The sequence below is a fragment of the Athene noctua genome, chromosome 2 (genome assembly GCF_965140245.1).
Source record: "Athene noctua chromosome 2, bAthNoc1.hap1.1, whole genome shotgun sequence".
Lineage (NCBI taxonomy): Eukaryota > Metazoa > Chordata > Aves > Strigiformes > Strigidae > Athene > Athene noctua.
Window position 1 is genome coordinate 125,612,010 of NC_134038.1, and position 14,099 is coordinate 125,626,108.

Sequence of the window (14,099 nt, forward strand, 5' to 3'; positions counted from 1 at the left end):
ACAAATGGGAGTCTAAGTAATCAATCCCATTCCGAGGTTTTAAAATTCAAAGTACTTTACTGGCAAAGGGTTTACTGGTGCTTTTACATGCACTAGAGATGGAAAAGTTATATTTTCTTCTCAAAGGCTCTCAACTTGAAAGTTGTCCCAGCAAGATCTTGGTCAAAATTGCTGTGCTTTCAGTCTTAATAAAGCAGCATCTCTTGATAGAAGCGGTTTGAAAGAAAGTTCTGAGCCTTTTACTAGGTAAGAGGGGGTGACAGTACTACGCTGTCCAAAGGCTTTCTACAAACATCTGAAATATTTTATCCCCCAACTGACTGATAACCAGGGTCACAGAAACACAGCGAAAAATTGAGTTTTGTTATAATGTTTCATAAGGGAAGCTGTGTTGATAGCAGCCCATGGTTTGTATATCTTTGGAAACTGTATTAAACATTGGCTCCATGGTTTGCTTCATTTCTGAGTTATTTGGAAAATAAACTGGTTTTCCATTTCATCTTAGGGCCCCCTGTGTTCAGTGGATGTTAATGAATGCCAGATTTATTCTGGAACAGTGCTAGGCTGCCAGAATGGAGCCACTTGTGTGAACACACCAGGCAGCTACAGGTAACTTTTCAAAACTATACACAAAAATCCTATGAAAAATACCCTGCTATTTTTGCACCCCATATCACCCCTGCAGCACAAGTTTAGTATCTATGCACTATAATCCCTTGCAGTCTGTGAGAATCTAAAATCCTGTGAGAATCTAAAATCCTTAATACACTGTACACGGAGCCCACTGCAGACACAGAAGGCCCTGTGAAGCCATTACCTGCTTTGACACAAGAAGAGCAGTTATCATCCCTCTGTTATCACCTACCCCTTGAGACCAAAGGGAGCGAGGAGGTGAAGGAGGAACAGCTTTGGCCCAGCAAAGGCTTTGAGTAGCTGGAAACTTCCTGCATGTATTGGCACCCTTAGTCAGTGGCATTCCCAGCACACTGCATAACTCTCAGAAATGCCCTCATGCCCTCCAGAAATACGGGGCCTGCAGCAGAGCAAGCAATGCCCAATGCTGCCAGGCAGAAAGGGAGGAGAAATGCTGTCTGCAGCCAGCAGGCCAGGAGGGTGCCTGGGCTGCCTGTGTGCGGGCCCCCATAGACATGCTCCATCCCCCAGGAATGTATCCTTCTCTGGCTGTGCTCAACTCCTTAAGAAACATACTCTTGTTTACAGGGCAAGCCAGCCTGAACTTTCTGTGTCTTATTTACCAAAATGTCAAATAATCTGGTAAATAAATAACTCAGATACAATACAAAGCAATCCCTGTGCAATGGGAACAAGCAGGCTGGAGAGCATGCCACAGCTTTCTGCAAAGCAATCTGTCTTCTGCTTCAGCATGACAATCTTAGCCCCCACAAATATTTGCTTGGAGTAACACTGGCTTACAGTGCTTTGTCAGTTCTTGGAAGAACCTCACACAAGGGAAGCTCTCCTGCAGTGCTCCTCACTCTTCAGCATTAACACAGAGCCTGCTGAGGCCTCACTGATATGTGATGCTTCCTGTCTGCTTTTCTTTGGTTTTAAAGGATGTTTCTAGCTTGCCTGCAGCTGACATTTGTCAAGGAAACAACACACAAAGCAACTTGCCTTTACTTACTGTTTCTTACTGTGCTCAGAGATGTGGTGTACAGGTATGTGACTAAATTAGGGTTTGAGAGGACAAACTTTCTGCCTTTCTCACAAGTGTTGTCACCGTGTTAGTACAGTCATGATTCCTGTAAGTTTCTTCCCCAATGTAATTCTTGCCCTCCTTGGTACTTGCCGAATCAGTGTCTCCTGAAATGAACTGAGACCTCTTCATAAGTAATCCAAATCTTAACATTACTGCTTTTGCATTACACAGGATTATTGTTTAGTCCTTTCCCCAACCCCATTGCTCTGTCTTCACAGTATCTCTTCACATACTGTCTTACTTATTTCTGAGTGCTCCTCAGATACTAAATGCATCCCCAGATAGAGTGTGACGTTCCTCTTTTCAACAACTGTGAGAACGTTGCTGCTAAATTTTCTGGGACCCAGCAACCCAGGTCACCCCACTCCTGTTCTGGTGTGGTTATATACACCAGCATGGACTGTGGGTAAAGAAAAGGGTGATATTTAACTATCCATAGCCCCCAGAGATAACATCAGGTGAAGGGCAGTGCTGGATTAGGTACCGTGAGATGGAGCATAATGCAGTCTTCACTCCCTGTTTAGATTCTTTATGTGCATGCTTTAAGCTGTAATTCAGGAAAACACTAAAGTAGGAGGAAAAAGAGCAGGGATTCAAGAAATGCCTTCCTGAATTTGGACCTTAATGGGACAGTCCATTAGTTGGATGAAAGGCTGTGAGAGTCCCCAAGACTATCAGACTTTTGTGTCAGAACCAAAATCATGGGGGGCTCATTACAACATGCCCTCAGCAATGGGAGAGAACCAGGGCAGTGCTGAGCAGGAGTGCATTGCAATTTGACTGCAGCTCCTTGCAACGTGACCTACTTCTTGAAGCTGTTTTCTTAGCAACTTCAAATGGGAGGCAGATTAATCTTTGTCAGACTAAGCAGGAGACAGTGCTGCTGTCCTCCTCTTGAGCTGGTGAGATTGCCTTGCTCTGTCCTTTGGAGTTGAACACGAAGCTCTGAATGTACTTTGAACATACAAAGGTGACTGGTCCCCTGACCTGTTGCCTCTGAGCTTATCCAGGATGAGCTACTGCACTGGAAAGATGGTGTTGGTCTATCTGCCCTCTCTTACAATAATGAACATGCCATCTTACAGTACTGCAGACCGCCGTTAAGCATTAAGCTATTGTGGGTTTTTTTAAGCCTAAGTTCATCCAGGTTGCTTGTGCTGGGTGCAGCGTTTAGTTACCTGTGATTGACTTATCAAACTGCTATTTCAGCTGAGCATGTGACACCCTGGCAGAAATGGTAGCAGCCTATTAATAAATTGCTCCAAGGTCCAGATCATCTGCACTGAAAAACCCTGATTCAAAATCTGCAGATAAATGCTTTGACAGAGTAGTTTTCATTAGTCAGCTTTAAAAGCGATTCAACGGGGGTGTGCACCTGCCATATGTCTCTGTGAGAAGCAGACATTAGCAGATTTTGCAGCATAGAACTTGTCTCACTGTCATTTTAATAAAAAGCTAATGAACTGATAAGAGGCTTTTTGCAGGTTTAGGTCCCTTCTAGTTGTATTTCAGAGCCTCAGATTTGGTCCATGTGGAAGTCAAAGAAAAAGGAAATGTCCAATGGCTTGGAAGTTTCCAATTTCAGTTTCACAGCATAGGTACGATGCTACGACTAAGGTGTGCCCTATAAATAACACTGTGATGCAGCTGGCAGCCTGCAAACCAGTTCCCTGCTGTAGAATGCCTCCCTTCAGCCCACTGCTTTGTTCTTCCCACCCCATCAGCCCCAAATGCCTCCTCCTGCCCACCACACTCACCTGAAAGTTGGGCGGCTGCTGCTGCTGCCGAGAGAGGAGCTGCCACATCTTGAGGTGTGCTTGTGAAGGTACCCCGCCTCCTGGGACAGGCCAGACATGGCATTTCTACGTATTGCTAGAGCTAGGGCTGTAGACACTTGGCATCATATGAGGGTCATAAACTGAAACACGAGGTTAAGGTGCTCTCTGACTTAAGTGGGGATTTCCAGGCTCATACTCTGTTGAAGTCTCACGTTAGACATTTCTTTTTTTCTGGATTTGCACTTATGAATGTAAGAGAAGACTGTGGATTCTCCCATAGGGTCAGACAGTCATGGATATGTCCAAGTCCCATGTGACTTTTGAGTTTCTGCTGAACAGGAACCTTGCATCTGTGCATAATTACTAATGGGATTGTCAGTATAGATATATGTCAGTATACATACAGACAGATTTCATAAGGAACACCACATAATTAAAAGAGTGGGGAATGATCTCTTACTATGTCAGTATATGATTGTTAAATGCTATATGACAACAACATTTTGGTTTTTCTGTCTGCTTTCACCGTTAGCTGCTCCTGTACTCCAGAAACCTATGGGCCCCACTGTGCCTTGAAATTTGATGACTGCCAGGAAGGATCTGAGACACTCTGTGGTCATGGCATCTGCATAGATGCAGACAGGGATCAGCCCAACAAGGTAAGGAACGAAGTGTAAGTTTCACTATACAGCACAGCATGAATAAGCAACAAATAATCCTGAGCACCACAAAAGTGCAGCACACACTGCTGCTTAAAAAACAGCAAGAAATGCCACTATACAACATAACCTAACCTCTCTGCTGTCCTTGGGACAGCAGAAAGAATTGAAAATGTCTTGTTCGAGGTACTTGTCACAGTATCAGATCTACATCCATAGGGAGCTTGGGAATATTCTTTGAATAAGTCATAGTCATGTAAGTCATCTGAAGCATAATATTCTTACTGTTCATTATTTGGGGAGTTCGAAGTTGCTAGAATATTTTATTACTTAAATGATTTAGAAGGACAAATGAAACGCATCTTGGCTTTTCTGTGAAAAGGCATACCTGTGGTACATTATTGTCAGTGGCCTGGGAGCCACCAGGGCTGCGTAGTGGCTGGGGTGGCTGCTGCTCATCTTTGGTGCTCCTCACTGTCAGCTTGACTCAGTCTCTGACTCCAGACACTCTCCAAGCACCTGCACTGGGTGGATGCTGGCATACACTTGGGCGGTCTTCTGGAGCAAGCAAGCTCATTCTTTCTGGGAGAAAATCTGGGTACAGGGTGTTCACTCCAAAGGGACATACGGAACATGCCAGCGTTGGCTTTTTCCACTCAGAGCTGCCCTCCAAAACTGTCCTGCCAAGTGCTCCTGCGCTCCTTAACACTCCTATACACCCATGCACTGTTCCAGACACACCACATATTCTTTGTGCTATGCTGTAAAATAATTTCTTTGCTTAATTTGTAAAACTTTTCACAGCTCATCACTTGTTTTCTGCCTATTTTTTGTGGAGAAAATGTTTCAAAAGAGTTCAGTGTTGGCTTAACAGTGTCTGCTCCTGTGACAGTCAACAATAAAGCTCCCATTAGCTTTAATTGGACGAAAACTAGATAAATGCTGAAATCTGGCCATTGGTAAAGTTTACTAGAGAGAAAACTGTTTTCCTCAAAGAAAACGTATATTTGCCATTTAATGTCAGTGCTGCACATTGCACAGATTACCAGTTTGCTTAAAAGAACATAGCCAAGCTGATTTCAGTTTGCCTATACTGATCTGTTTACCTTGGTTACAAAGCAATTTGATGACTTTTAATTATGCTTATGTACAGCTCATAATTGCTGTTCGTTTTCTCTGGGAGCTTTGGGGTCAATTACAGGTTTCTTTTATGAACATAATGAATAAGCCTGTTGCTTCCATAATCCAAACAGGTAAATTCAAAGGGAGAAATAGGCTGAGAAAATTACTGAAGCAACTATAAAACAGAATGTGCAAACCATGTAATGCTCTGAAAGCTTTCTTGCTATAGTTTGAAAGGTATTCCGTAAAATGGACTCCTCCTGCCCTTTTTTTGACTGTTCTAACTGTCTTAAATTTGTAATGTGATGTTTGTTGTGGCAGCCCAAGTACCGCTGTACCTGTGACACTGGTTGGATGTCCCCTCCTGGCAGCCCTGCCTGCAGTGCTGATATAGATGAATGCAGCCTCCCTAATCGTCCGTGTTCACAGAATCCACTTGTGCAGTGCCACAACACACCAGGCTCCTACTCTTGTGGTCCCTGCCCCTCAGGTATCATGGCTCTCAGGTGGGATGGGGTGACAGTAGGTAGTACTGCCCGTATGTCATAAGCACGGACACAGGATCCAGATAAGAATAACTCCATGAAATGCTTTGGTCTCTATTCTAGAGAATAAATGCCTGCAGGTTATGTCTTCTCCAGGTAATGCGTGCAGTGGAGCCTAACGTGTGAGTTATCCCATACTAAACTGAGCATCTAAATAGGTCTGATATACCATCATGTCCATAGGAACCTTCAGGTCCATTGAGTCCTATTACCTTCATGTAATAGGTCTGAGGTGCTTTCATATCCTTGTGCTCACTGCCCTAAGGTAATATAAAAACCTAATAGTCCCCTCAAGCCATATAACCAATGATTCCTCTTCCTGAGTTGGGTAGGTGGTGTGTGTAGGAGTATTTGAAATATCTAACCAGAGTTATGATAAAGCTTTGCTGCAAATTGCACATGTATACACTAGACCAGAACTGCCTCCTCTTTAGGTTAAAGACTGTTTGATTTTGGAATATCCAGAATACAGTTAAAATAAATTTGTTCTTGCACACACATCTCCACCCTGTTGTATTTGTAACCTATTTTGCAGACCAGTATTAATTTTAATCAGTTATGAGAGGGCAGGTCTTCTCCTGTGTTAATGAAATGAAATTCAAAAGTCATATTTTTCTCCTTTGTGAAAAGATCTGGTCAAAGAAGAAAATGAAAAGGCCAGGCTTTTTCTATTTTAATGTCTTTCCTGTGCTTCTTTTTAGGCTGGCAAGGAAATGGCTACAGTTGCCAAGACATTGATGAATGTGAAAGTAATAATGGAGGCTGCTCAACAGCGCCAATGGTTCAATGTATCAACACAATGGGATCTTTCTACTGTGGACTCTGTCCACCAGGTAAAATGGATTTTTTTGTTGATAATACTATGGAAAGGCTTAAAAGATGAAGATTCCACACATTTGAGCCTGGCTTATGGTAGACTTAAGAAGCTGAAGATTGTTTTTTATATACGAAAGTATCATACACAAAACAATACTGTAATATAGAATACAGAGTCCAGGTATATTCAACATTTGATGAACATTTGGTACATGAACATTTGATAGAGTATGTCCCTAATGATGACCCTCTGAAATGTGTTTCTGTTGTACTAAGTAGCCCTTTTCAGTGTTAGAGCCTTGATTTGATAAAGTACTTCCTTTATAAGATCATTAATGGGAAACAAGGATTGCATAATTATGATAGTAATTTCATTGTCTGTGTTAATTGAAAGAGTATCCTGTGTGCCATAAATCAGCTGTATTGTCTGTCTTAAAAAAAAGCCTGGATAATTGTCATGCTCTGAATGCTGTCTAAGAAGGCAGTGTTTCCATTGCAGTACAGGTCAAGCAGTGGATGTCATGACATCTTTATAATTTGTGGTTTATGATTTAAAATGCTTTATGAAATGCGTGCTATCAATACTAGAAATACTAGCAGGAAAAAGTGTTTCTAATTGACCTTTCAATTTCTATTTAAATGGCAATAGACTGTAGGTAGTGAAGACTCCAAGTTACTGAGTGCTGAAGGGCTATCACTTGCTGGAAACGTAGCCTCAGACAAGTTTTGATGTGTGATGTAGTGGACCTCAGCTCTGGCTGTGCTGAGTTGTGCTGCAGTGCTTTGAATCTGCTGAGCATCCTGAGAGGAGCTTGATGTTGTGTTTGAGAGCCCAGGGCAGCTCTGGCATGCAGCGGGAAGCCTGGAGGTACTTGGAGTTGGCTGCATGCAGACACGTAGGGAGGGGCAGCACATGGTGGCTGAGAGAGCCAAGCTTCTGTGGCCTCACTGACCTCCCCTGTATTTGACTAGCACTAATAGACCTTTTTTCTAAAATCATGGAAGGATTTAGTTACAATCAGAATCTGTCCCTGCAATGTAGGAGCTGCAATAAATATGCCAGGTTTTATTTCAATGGTTGTCTCAACTTTTTAACTTCAGAAGAGTATGATTTTATACCATAAATTAGTCTTTTTCTCACCAGATGATTGATTTGCTGTTGATTCTCAGAGAACATAGTTTGTTACAGAGTGAGATTTACCTCTGAACAGGTTATGAGGGAGATGGACAAACATGTACCCAGATTGATATCTGCTCAATAAATAATGGAGGTTGCCATCCTTCAGCTACCTGTACCTCAGCTCCAGGTATGATGCCTTCTCAAGGACTGTAAGTAATACCAGTTTGAATCTCATGAAGGGAATGGTTAGGCTGAATCCACTCTGTAGCAACTTATTTAGATTGCAGCCACTTCTCCGCAATCAGTTTTGCCTCGCCCAAAGGAGTTTACCAGCTAAAGTAAGCTAAAGCCAGGAGGCCTTTCCACAGACACTGACAGAAATAGTTTTAGGCTCCACCAAAGAGCAGATTTAATCATAAAAATGTGGAGATCTTCATCATTTCTCTTTGATGCAGTTTTCCAATTTCAGCTTCCTTTTTCCATAAATACCCTTTGACTACTTCCACTGTTTCCCATGAAGGTGACCTTGGAGACTCAGGTACCCAATACTAGGGATCTTTCCACGGTCAAACTGGACACTGACCAGGGAAGGTGTCAAAAGATCAAAGAATAGAATTAGATAAAGGTTCTGATTCAAAATGTCAAGGACCTTTACTGTCATTGGTATTGTCATTGTAACAAGGACTGAATTATTTTGTGTATTTTGTCTCATCTCCCAAGGGCTAATGCCTTTTTGTTCCTGCGCATCTGGGTACACTGGAAGTGGATATGGGCCGAGTGGATGCTCTCCTCTCAGTGATACCTGTCAGCTGCAAAACCCTTGTGCAAATGGGCAGTGCTTGGTAAGTGCTGGGCTCCTCGCAGTTAGTGACAACGTTATGTTATTATAACCAGTACAACAGGGAGCCCGGGGAGCCTGAAAGCTGAGTGCAGACATACTAGAGGTAATGAGGCAAGGTCAGTGGGGAGTGGGCGATTAACAGGTATACCTGGGAGAAACAAAGTGAGTTTCAGGGCACACAAGCCATTTCTTTGTGTCTGAATTTAGAGGCAGCAATCTTGGTACTAATAACCTGAGAGGTTGTAGCTGGTACCCCAGGCTAGTGATGCGATGCTGGTGCTGGTGGGGGAGAACTGATGAATGGCTGTCCCTGGTGGGACAGAGAAGTAATTTATCACCTTGGATCATGGAGGAATTACCCATGATAGCAAAACCAGTACCTCTGCTGTCCTTCAGACTGTTAATAGCCAGTACAGTTAGTTGTGTGTTCCTAGACTGATGATGTTGTGAGAGCCTCCCTGGAGTCTCAGGCTGTTTATATGTATAAGGAGAGGGTGCTTCCTGGGAATTTGTTGTACTCTTGCTGGTAGCCAAGTGTTTTGGACCTTTACTGATTGGTGGTGTGAATTCATTCTCATGCACAGTGACCATTTAGTTTGTGCATATGGACCCTGTGAAGGCCTTTTGGCTTCCTCAGTGAGGTGTGCTGTGCTTAGGGAAGTCCATGCTGCAGACCTGGAGTTTTGATAATTCTGTTGTGGAGGATATTTATGGTGATGATTTTGGAGAAATGTTCAGAAGTCATAAATCTGTTGTTTCAGTAGAAACTGATCCCATTTGTCCACATTGGTCTGTGGATATCCTCCTTTTGATGATCCTGGGAGGCAGGGGGGAAATAAAATATGGACTTGATAGTGTTAGGTTAACAGTTGGATTTGATGCACTTAAGGGTCTTTTCCAATGTAAATATTTCTATGATATGTTACCTTTCCCTTTTCCCATTTTCTGTGTTAAAGGAGATGATCCCCTCACCTCCACTCAACCCCTTACCAGCATTCCTTGCTCTCTCTTCTGTAGGTACCTGTTGTCTTTTCAGTCAGGGGCCTTTTGTGCCCAGACTTAATCTACTTTTTCTGACTATTTAGAAACTATTTATTTTAGTCAATCTATTAAAAGATATGACATTTTCCCCTAAATAACATACAACCATAGGCAAATATGTCTACAACTACTACATAAAGATAATAACACAGTCAGATACTTGGGACTATAAAAGCATCTAATAAAACAGCAGAACAGCAGAGCTGTATTTGGCCAGTGTAATGACAGATGAAATGTAATGTTAATTAAATATCAGGAAATGCAGATCAGAAAAGATCTGCATTTCTACTTCCAAAAGAAGCATTTGGAGCCCTAAAGACACAGCAAAATCCTTTTCCATCATACTGAAAATCTCTCTTCAGGACCCAGAGAACATGAACAGAGAATGCAAAAGGAAATAGAGACTATAGCACAGTGATTGTCTGTCACCAAAGATAGGATTATTAGCACGTACCTTGGAATACCATGTTCTGCTTTACCTGCAAAAATCATGTCTATAAAACAAGAAATACAAGGAAAGAGGGCATATAAAATTAAAATAGAGATATGGAAAGACTTGATTATAAGGAGAAGTAGTAAAGGTTGCGACAAAAGAAATGGAAAAGCAATATAAGGAATAATGCAGAGAAGGCAATGAAATTGTTCCCATTTAGCATCTCTTGGGGTGAAAATGAAAGTTAACAGCCCACATAACTGCAATGCAGACTTCCCAGAGAACAGCCTTGAGAGAAATGATTTATAAACCACTGTTATCTTGATTTGCTATTTATAAGGTTTAGATAATATGTTTGACTTGTTTCTAGGGTGATCATTTTAAAGCCAAGCAGTTTCCTGAATGGATAAATGAGTACAGGTTCTGACTTTCTAAAAAGTAATTTGAAAGAGCCCTGCAAAGAAATAACTTAATAGAAAAAGCAAAGAGATATATAATATAATCAGGCTTTAGATTTATTTTGGTATTCACCAGTGACCATCAAGGTCATTAAATTCCGAAGGTTTTATTTCTTTGCTGTGATATCTCCACATAAAATAAGTGTAAATATCAGTCTTTCTGCCAGATACATTGATTCCTTTAGGTGACCCATGCTCACTAAGTTTATCGCATTTGCTTATACCTGTAGGCAACGATCTCTGGATATTTCTGCCTGTGTAATGCAGGCTGGACAGGCCCTAATTGCACGGAGAACATTGATGAATGCATTAGCAATCCATGCCAGAATGGGGGGAGCTGCACTGATGGGGTCAACAGCTACTCCTGTGAGTGCACCAGTGCCTGGACAGGACCACAATGCCAGACTGCCCAGCAAGGTACGGACAGGACCTCTGCCCCAGGAGAGATGGGGCACCAGGCTTCGGCGAGTATATCCTTGGTGTATATAATTAATATGTGGGAAAGAACCAAGTTATGATGGAAGAAACCCAGCCCTCTTCTTGGTGGATTACAGGTCCCAATCCAAAATCCCTGGAAGTCAGTTTTCCATGAGTTTTGTTTATAGCTGCTTTGTTTAGCAGGAGCATAACAGTGAAGTTGATCTGCAGACTCACTGGCCTTGACTAGGTGGCAGACATCCTAAAATCAGATCTCTGTTCCTGAGAAAGTGTTCTGGTAAGCTGGTTCAGAAAGAGGATATAAGGAGATTATTTTATATAAGGAGAACGGATTTACAAGAGAATATATTAATGTTTCTCTTTTGTGCGTACTCTTTCATTTGTCATGAAGCTGAGAGGTCCTGACATTTTTAGTCAAGATGAAAAGCCAGAAAAGGTTTTCAAACAGAAATTTAATGAAAGAAATGTTATCCATGAAAATGGGGGACTCGGAGTTTTAGAGTAACTGCAAGGTTCCGCCTTTAACATTTCTTCTTAATATCACTTTTTCTGTTTGTTTGGGATTTTTTTTTTCCATTAATTTTAATTAAACAAGGTCAGGATAGCATTCCAGTGAGCGTCCTGTGGCAACCATCTGTCAGATGTCTCGTATTTATTGCAGGTTGCTGTGAAGAAAGCAGATTAACTTTTCACAGAATACAGAATGTAAAACTTTCACTGAGCCCCTGTGAAATCTGCTCTGTTTTAGAGCTACTTCAGACTCTTTCCCATTTTCCTTAAATATCTAACCAGTAATGTGTTAATAATAAACTTGTAAAAAAAATTAATTTTAACCATTCATAATAGAAGGGATAGAAAACCAGTATTTATCCATCAACTTTTGGTTTAGTTCTTAATCAAGGGAAAAATAATACATTTTATGACATGGTAATTCTGAATCTACTTGACAAATGGTGAGATGTTTTATTTAGATGGACACTTCAAACAAAATTGTATTCTTTTTACTACTCCTTGAAACAAAATAATTTCAGTTTGTTGAGAACAGAATATTTTTTTAGCATCAGTTTGATGTTAAACTACAGCTGCTTTTGTTGCACACTGTAGCTATAGGTGCACTGTATTTTGGGTGCTTTATGGGCATATTCTTCTGTAGGTGTTTGGGATTCCCAGTTCACAGCTCCCATTCATTGAACGGCTCAGTAAGAGAAGAGACCACAGTATATCAGGAGAGGTATTATCAGGCACAGAAATCTGACCAAAAATAATAAATGGGACAATAAAAAATCGAAGGATAATTTCTATGATGCACCACTACTGAGAAAGGCAATTTTATATTGTGCTATCTTCAAAATGTCATCTCCTGTAGGTGAAAAGTCTAAAGATTCATTCTGGAGGCAGCCTTCTGAAAACTAACTAGTTGATGGACATTTTCCTGAGACAGAATCAACATCTCTTGGCACTGTCCACATACTCCAGCTGAAAATCTTTTTTCTTTTTCCAGGAACTACTTTTCTCTCAGGGAGTAATTTTGCTTATTTTTTGTGATGCACTGTAGAAGGAATCCTGAAGAGTCTTTCAGAGAAGTACCTTTCACCCTTGTTTTAAATGTTTAGGAAGCTATGCAAGAAATTTAGGTTTTAAGTCTGTATAGTGATAGTACAAATCAATCTATTTCATTTTCTCTCTCTTTCTGCAGTTTGTGGAGGATATCTCTCAGGCTCCAGGGGGACTTTCAGTTACCCTAACAACCCAAACAGCCAGTGGTACAACAGAGGTGTCAGCTGTGCTTGGGTTATTCAAACTAATCCCAACAAGGTAAAATAGATTTCAGGTTAAAGAAACCCTCACTCTGCAGGACCCTTCAGCATCAGAACAAATGTGACCATCTTCATGCCACATATTCCAATGTAGTGACCCAATCCCCTCAGAACAAATAGTTTTTCAAAAAGAGTAAGTTTTGGAACCTTACAAGCCTTCAGGCTCCTTAGCCTAAGAATTTGCCTGGGCTACTTTTTCAAGGTTTTTACTATGCAGCTGAGGGATAGAATTTATTCACCTACCACCAGCTAGAGAAGATGCCTGTTTTACTTGCTTTAGCATGTGATCTGTGAATAGCTGCACGAGAAAAGCTCTGCTCTGATGGGCTCCACGGTTGGTTTGTGAGCTACATGGCCCCCGAACAATTTCACGTTTGTGATTTCTGAGCACCAGAAAAGCAGAACGTTGAATTCATATTGTCAATGGCTTTGTGTAATAGCATGTGATTTTTTTTTTTAAGGATTAGGTTTTTTTAAATGTTGCACTCAAATGTATGTCCTGATTCTGATCTGCGACTAACAATTCCACTTGTGCTATAAATAACAACTACTAAATATGTTACTTCACGCTTTAGCATGGGACTTCTTATTTGGAATTTAAGTATTTGATCTAATTTTCACATTTCATGGAATGAATTAACTATTTTTATAACCAAGTGGTTGCCGGTGGTTTATACAGCATTATATATATGTGGCATATCCTCAGCTTTAAGCCTGAGAACCACTACTGCCTTCAGCAGAACTATATTAAGGCACATCAGTGAGGCATCTGAATATACATGAAGCTCTATAGCTGTTACTATAGTATCTAGAGTGGGCTTCTGAGACCTGATTTTATATGGGCAAAAAAGATAATTTCATTTTTTTAACTCCCATGACAATACTTTCAACCACCGCAAGGATGAGAAATGTTAATTATCTGATGAGAAAACTGCCATGGGAAACCTGGAATAAAGTATTTTATGCTGTATTTTGAGTCTTCCACGGGTCTTAAAATGTATGCATATACATATTTCACATACATAAATACAGACACGGGCAAATTATCTCAGTTACTAGTTTATAGAAATAATGCTCTTTCTAGACAAGTTCCCTGTCCAAATTCTTTCCTATCTATCTTTTCTCTTTCCTTTTGACCCTTAAGATTCTGTAATAGCTGCTTCCATCCTGGAACTTTTCAGGAAATGACATAATGGCTCCAAAGCTCATAGATTCTCACAGTCGCATGAACACATGTATCTGCTCTATACAGAGTTACTGCATAAACATCTGTCTCATCAGATGGAAGAAAAAGAGATTTCTTGTTTTGTT

General features: G+C 41.0%; 1 protein-coding gene across 1 annotated transcript in view; it reads left to right on the forward strand.

The window, feature by feature from the left end:
* Positions 1-14,099, forward strand: part of CUBN (cubilin) — a 149,698-nt gene that overhangs the window by 3,118 nt on the left and 132,481 nt on the right. The window contains exons 6-13 of the mRNA XM_074897979.1: positions 506-609; positions 4,031-4,157; positions 5,601-5,769; positions 6,526-6,657; positions 7,852-7,947; positions 8,481-8,602; positions 10,764-10,950; positions 12,668-12,786. Of these exons, the coding sequence (XP_074754080.1) occupies positions 506-609; positions 4,031-4,157; positions 5,601-5,769; positions 6,526-6,657; positions 7,852-7,947; positions 8,481-8,602; positions 10,764-10,950; positions 12,668-12,786 (1,056 nt within the window). The remainder of the gene's footprint in view (positions 1-505; positions 610-4,030; positions 4,158-5,600; positions 5,770-6,525; positions 6,658-7,851; positions 7,948-8,480; positions 8,603-10,763; positions 10,951-12,667; positions 12,787-14,099) is intronic.